This window comes from Cannabis sativa, chromosome X, assembly GCF_029168945.1.
Source record: "Cannabis sativa cultivar Pink pepper isolate KNU-18-1 chromosome X, ASM2916894v1, whole genome shotgun sequence".
In the NCBI taxonomy this organism is placed as follows: domain Eukaryota; kingdom Viridiplantae; phylum Streptophyta; class Magnoliopsida; order Rosales; family Cannabaceae; genus Cannabis; species Cannabis sativa.
In genome coordinates, this window is record NC_083610.1 from 73,324,878 (window position 1) to 73,332,220 (window position 7,343).

The following is a 7,343-nucleotide window of genomic DNA, read 5'->3' on the forward strand; positions in this document are numbered from 1 at the left end:
TTATTATGATACATATACATAGTGTAGAAAAAAGAAAAATAATTATAACTTTCTGTAAAAGTTGACAATAATTAAAGAAATAAAATCACAGATTTGGTGATTTTCTACTTATAATCCTTTGTATCAGTGAGCTGTACTCATGCAGTATTTGTATTATCAATAAATGCATGAAATTTAATAAAAAAAAATACTAATCTTAATTGGGTAATTTATTGTATTTAATTCGGTCAGATCAGATTAGAAAGCAAAAAAAAAAAAAAATCAACTTTCACACAAGGATTGAATTGATATGCTTCGTGATTTTTTTTTGTTACTATGATTTCTTAATTTGTTATAATGTATTATATACATATAATATAGTAGCAATAATCTAGAAAATTATTAATTGCCGGCCTAATAACAATATAAACAGAAATATTAAAAAGTATATTAGTGGTCCTTATTTCATATAATTTAAAATAATAACTTTTAGGGGGTAAATATACTAAGCACTACTGTTACAAAGCTCAAACATAAAACACAACAAAATCATTGACTTTCCTTGTATATATCAAACCTATCGATTATTCCAATCCAAAATTTGGCAATAAATGGAAATTTCAAATAGTTTCACTAATCAGCCAATACCTCTTGTATATAAATATACATATTCTACTAGTTTAGATCATAACAAAACAATACTATAACAAATAATTAACATATATTATTTAGTATTATAGTAACATGGAATCTCTTTTCTCATCTCAGTGTTTGATAGTATTATTATTATTACTACTATCACTATCATCTTATTCTCACTCGTATTCTTCCGATGGTTTCAGTGTAGAGATCATCCACCGTGACTCGGCGGTATCCCCTCTCTACAACCCATCACAGACTCATTCTCAGCGTTTAGCCAATGCATTCCGCCGCTCCATCACACGAGCCTCCACACTCTACTCCTCTCATCAATTATCAACTTCGTCAGTTGAATCAACCTTGTACACAGACGGGGGCGAGTACCTAATGTCAATCTCTATCGGAACGCCGCCGTTTGATATCTTAGCCATTGCTGACACAGGCAGCGATCTGACGTGGACTCAGTGCAGCCCTTGCAAAAAATGTTACAAGCAAGTGGCTCCTCTCTTCAAACCCAACTCTTCAAAAACATACAGAGATGCTACCTGTGATTCCTCTGTTTGTAAGTCCGCCACCGGAGCTAAAACCTCTTGCTCCTCCCTCGACGATTCATGCCAATACTCCGTATCTTACGGCGACCAATCTTTCTCCAACGGTAACATTGCTACTGACGTTCTCACCCTCTCTTCCACCTCTGGAAGACCCGTCACCTTCCCCAATTTCATCATCGGTTGCAGCCACAATAGTGATGGTATATATATAATATTAATTATGGCGTGATAACCTTATTCTATTTTATACAATATTAATTAATTATCATATACTTATATTTATTAATTGAATATTAAAACGATAATATACAAGAAAAACTAAACAAAAGAAATTTTGCTTGAACTATCCGAAACACGAATATTTTAAATTTTATATAAACATTTTCGGGCGTTCCCTCAAAATGTATTTTTTTTATATTTTTATTTTACTATATTTATATATTATTACGTAACATTTTTTATTAGTTTTGTAAAAAATGTATGTTCTTTTTAACTTTATAATTTTATCTTAATGTGCTGATTTTTTAATAATATAGATGGTGATTAGCAATATTTTTGTTTTTAAATTTTTTAATTACAAAATAAAAGTAAAATATTGTTTTTGAAAAACAAAAATATGTTTTGTAACTATTTTTATTTTTTAATTTTTAAAACAAAAAATAAAAATGTGTTAAGTAAATTTTATTTTTGTTTGTTGATCTTATTTATGTTGGATTTGAAGTTGGGGATAGGGTCTAAGTCTAAGTCTAGTTGTGTTTGTACCTCAAAATATTAATTAAAAAAATGTAAAATAAATTTAAAAGTAATTTTTTTAAAAAAATTTAAACTTTTAATTAAAAAATTAAAAAATAATAAATAGTTTTATACAATATAATTTTAAAAATATATTTATTTTTTAATTAAAAAAAAAGCGAAATAAAAAAATGTTACAAGCACTCGTAATAAAATGTAAATTATTTAAGTATTTATATGATAATATTTTTGTAAGGAACTTTCGACGAACGCGGTTCGGGCATTGTCGGACTCGGCGGTGGAGTTGATTCCCTCACTTCCCAGCTAACATCATCCATCGGAGGAAAGTTTTCCTACTGCTTGGTCCCCTTTATCTCCGGCGGAAATCAGACGAAAAACTCAAGCACACTCAGCTTTGGATCAAACGCAGTTGTTTCCGGCGCGGGAGTAGTCTCCACACCTATCGTAAAGGGTGAAACCGACACTTTCTATTACCTTACTCTCGAAGGTATAACCGTAGGAAGCCTCAACGGTAAGAAGAACAAGAAATTTATCAATTTCAGATCGTCATCATCAACACCTGCAGCAGTGTCCCAAGGCAACATAATTATTGATTCAGGAACTACACTGACGCTGGTGCCAGAGGAATTCTACTCGGATTTTGAGTCAGCGGTGGCGAGTGAGCTGAAAAATGAGAAGCGCGTGGAAGACCCCAGTGGTACGTTGAGTCTGTGCTACCAAATCTCGAGTGGCAAAGATTTTGTTTCGCCGAGTATCACTATGAATTTCAAAGGCGCTGACGTGGAGCTGAGTCAGCTTAACACGTTTGTTCAAGTGAGTGATACAGTGGTGTGCTTGTCTTTTGTATCGGCTCAAGGCATAGCTATTTACGGGAATTTGGCTCAGATGAATTTCTTGGTGGGTTATGATCGTGTCAAAAATACTGTTTCGTTTAAGCCAACCGATTGTTCTACTTATAATTAACTAATTACCTTCATTCATATAGTTACGTACTATTATGTTAATGAATTATCATCATGAATATTTTTTTTTCTTAATTGAAATCAACTTCTTTATTAATCGTCATTTATTATCTTTTGGTATTTTAATTTTTAATAATTGATGATTTCGTGATGAATATGTAGTGTTTGTTTTAGTTTATAGGCAATCTTAAACATTTTGAATCCAATTTTTTTATTTTAAAAATTAAATTTCTAAAAAAAAAAATAATTTATAAATAATATTTTTAAATATTGTCATATAATTATATATTTTATGAAATATGAAAAGTCTTTATTTTATTAAATTTGTTATGTATTTCAATACAATAAAATAAAAATAATAAAAAAAAATAAAAAATTGGAAAAAAATAATATATGATATTAATTAAAAAGTTGGATTTAATTAAAAAAAATATATATATTAGATTTTTTATCTTTTTGAACATTGCGCAAGTTTAACTTAGACATGGTAAGAGCGGCGGTCATGTATACTAATTATTTTTTCAAATATATTTTTTTTGAATTATATGTGAATATTGATAGTGTGACTACAAAAAAAGTGGTCGTGATAAAAAATAAAATAAATTATAATTAGCATAATGACGGTTTAAATTTGCGAAGCGGCCAACTCTTTATAACTCATAATAATTGTTTTCCCATCTATATTTATTGCTAATTAACCAAATAATTCTCTACTACATCTTCATTACATAGGTTATAATAAAACTCAATTCTTCCGTTAGCATCTCCAAATAACTGATGTAAATTATAATATAGTTTACTCAACAAAAAATATAATCGTTTAAATTTATATATTATTTTATTGATATAATTTAGCTAAATTTTATTTACACCTTAAAATTTGTTAAGTACATCCTATTTTAATAATTTTTATTTTATATAAAATTTATATCTTTAATTATACTAAGTATTTTTAACTTTTTTCTTTCAATTTATATTCTTAAAAAATATACCTATTAAATAAAATTAAATTATATTTTAAAAATTATGACAAAAAAATTAAAATAAAAAATTATATGAAATTTTCTTAGAAAAAAATAAAAAAAATATATACATGAGTTAGAAAAAATTATGAAAATAAAATCAAAATAAGTATTAAAATTAACATAAAATAATGTGAGAAAAAAAATTTAAAAAAATATTAAGAGTAATTTTTAAAAATTATTTAAGTTTATATTTTTTTTTAATAATGGGGTGTATTTATAATTTTATGGGTTTCAAATATAACTCTTTATTAATGATAATTACTTTTTTATACTTTTAAGAAAAATATTAAATTTTGTAAATATATAGTTTTTGGTCAAATATAGAATAATTTTTACATATATCTAAAAATATATCTGATATTTAATTTTGGCATAATTTTATACCATAAATGTTGGATATATTTCAGATTGTAAAATTAATTAAATATAGTTGATGAATGATAGAAAAGTTTGATACCATTTTGAATTTTGTTTAAATGATAGTAATAAAAAAAATCCAAATTATGTTTCTACATCCAAATATAATAATATATATATAGGCTTCTGAATCTTAAAAAATAAACTCATAAAAATATACTTCAATATACTCTATGAAGGGATAAATGACAATGTTGAAGTCACAGCATAATATTATAGTTTGGTTGTTGTTCATCGCATTCACCACAATAACTACTGTTTCATTAATCTCTTGCAAAAATAATGGTGATGACATCATTAACTTAGAATTAATCCATCGAGACTCGCCAAAATCTCCATTCTATTCTTCTTCACAAACCCATTGGCAACGCTTATCCATGGCCCTTGAACGATCCACCCACCGCACCAACCACTTGATCTTAACCAAAAAGAAGAACAAAAACAACATCAGTACTACTACTACTACTACAACTACTAGTGCCGGCCAATCTGAGTTATTCCCCAGCAGAGGAGAATATCTAATCAACATCTCTATAGGTACACCTCCTTTCCCAATTCTAGCCATTGCTGACACAGGAAGCGATCTCATCTGGACCCAATGCCACCCATGTCCCCATTGTTTCACCCAAAAGGGTCCTCTGTTTCGACCCGAATCTTCCTCAACTTTCCACCTTCTTCCTTGCAAATCCGAACAGTGTATGTACTTGGATAAGCAAAGTACCTTATGCAATATTTCAGACTCATCACCACCATCACCACCCTGCCGTTACACATACTCCTATGGAGATTCCTCTTACACAAACGGAACACTGGCCCTCGAAACTCTCACCTTCTCTTCTTCTTCTTCTTCTTCTTCTTCTTCTTCTTCTTCTTCTTCTTCTTCTTCTTCTTCTTCTTCTTCTTCTTCTTCTTCTTCTTCTTCTTCGTCTTCATTCCCCAACAGAATTTTCGGGTGCGGGTTTCGAAACGGAGGTGATTTCAGCGGGCTCGAGTCTGGAATCATTGGACTAGGAGCTGGGAAACTCTCTCTCATTTCTCAAATGGGTTCTTCCATTAATGGCAAATTCTCTTACTGTTTGGTACCTGAGTCATTATCAACACCATCATCATCATCGAGTAAATTGTATTTTGGTGGTTCGAGTTTGGTTCCAGGTCCTGAGGTATCATCTACTCCTTTACTAATAAATACTAATGTTCAAAATTACTATTATCTAGCACTTAAAGCTGTCAGTGTTGGGAGTATGAAATTTGATTTGGCAAGTTCATCAAAGAAAGGTGGTAACATGATTATAGATTCAGGGACCATGCTAACTTATTTGCCTACCAAGCTATACAAAGCATTGGAAACGATTATGATAAAGTCGATAAAGAATTTGGAGTTTGGTAAAGACCCAAATGGGTATATGAGTCTGTGTTACAAGACCAAATCGGATGATATAATGGGTGCTGCTGAGGTGATCACTCTTCATTTCGAGGAGGGAGGAGATCTGGAGTTGAAGAGTGTGAACACGTTCCTTAGAGTTACGGAAGATGTTTTGTGCTTTGCGTTTGGGCCAACTGATGAGGATGATCTTCTCATCTTCGGTAATGTGGCTCAGGCCAACTTTTTGGTGCAGTATGACTTAACTCAAAAAGTTTTATCGTTTAAGTCCACTGATTGTACCAAATAGTATATTAATGGAGATTATATATCTATATCTATATATATTTTAGAGATTACAATGAAAGAAAAAAAAAAAAAACCATCTTTAAAGCATAAAAAGATGGCGGAAGCAAGTTAATTTCTGTTTTTCTAAAATGAAATAATTCAAAATTAAATTATCTCTTATGGCTTGGAATCATCATTCTATATATTATATTATGGGGTCTTATGTAATCCCTCACTATCACTTGAGGAATTTGACAACTTAAATAAGACAAAGTTTATGAATTGTATCAGCAAGTTATACAGTTCAATTTTGCTTGCAATAAGAGATTACTGTGTAATTAAATACATAAAAATATTGTTTCATAAATGTTGCTTCAATATATATAACATTATTTTATTAGTTTTTTTTGGGAGGACAAGATTGTAAAAGTATATTTACGGAGAGCATCTTCAATAATAACATTTTTTAATGATGTTAAAAAATCTACACATCATCTAAAAATATAATACTTTATTTTATTCTTTTTCTACATTACTTTTGACACTCGTACTCCTAAAAACACTCTAATGTATAACACTCTTCAAAAATGCTATAATTATGATCTCACATATTATTATTTAATATATATTCTAATTTTTAGTTACAATAACTTTTTATCTTCAATTTTTTATTAAAAAAAATGATTAGCATTGTAAATTTTTAGAATGCCATCCCAATCTCTCCAATTGTATAACATCTCAATATTTTACCACATAATATGTTCACCTCAGCAAGCACTCTAAATTTTTACCATTAGAGATGCTCTGATGTGTATCAAAATGTATTTTGTATTAACTTGCATGTAAACAAAAACACATTCCTATTATTGTGTTGAGGTGAGTTTGGCACTAATATCATAAACAACTCGGTTAGAGTGAGATTGACACTAAAGTAATCCGAGATTGAGGCTGATAGTCTTTGGCAGTGAAAACTATTGTAAGAGATTTGAAAACATCTTAGTAAAAAATTTCCAATTGAAAGGATTAGTCAAGTTTGTTAACTTGACTCGATAATAGAGCTCAAAGCTAGGTCAATAGCTTTGTAGATCAAGGACATAGGTAACTTAATTCTACTGAACCTTATCATAATTTGGGGGGTTATTCTCGAGAAAGGGAGATGGAATGAGCAGTGATGAATTTTTGGTGGTTGATGTCATTTTGAGAATGTATTGCCTTCATTTTTATTGTGTGTTTTTTTTTTTTGTTATTTTTATTTTCAATAATGGTGTTACAACACCACTTTGCTATGGTTATTGTAGTAGAGTATGTTTTATTCACGATATAGGATTTTAGTTGTAACATATTAGGATTTAATTACTGCTTATGGCTA

At 29.5% G+C, this 7,343-nt stretch overlaps 2 protein-coding genes across 2 annotated transcripts; both read left to right on the forward strand.

Annotated features, from left to right (window-relative positions):
• Window positions 1-372: 372 nt before the first annotated feature.
• On the forward strand, window positions 373-3,143 carry LOC115695001 (aspartic proteinase CDR1-like). Its single transcript, XM_030622101.2, has 2 exons — window positions 373-1,369; window positions 2,158-3,143. Exons 1-2 carry the CDS (start codon window positions 724-726, stop codon window positions 2,883-2,885), a joined length of 1,374 nt encoding a protein of 457 aa, XP_030477961.1. The 5' UTR covers window positions 373-723; the 3' UTR covers window positions 2,886-3,143.
• Window positions 3,144-4,319: 1,176 nt separating this feature from the next.
• LOC115695007 (aspartic proteinase CDR1-like) lies at window positions 4,320-6,566 on the forward strand. The gene has a single exon (XM_061105732.1). It carries the CDS (start codon window positions 4,512-4,514, stop codon window positions 5,994-5,996), a length of 1,485 nt encoding a protein of 494 aa, XP_060961715.1. The 5' UTR covers window positions 4,320-4,511; the 3' UTR covers window positions 5,997-6,566.
• The last annotated feature ends 777 nt before the right edge of the window (window positions 6,567-7,343 follow it).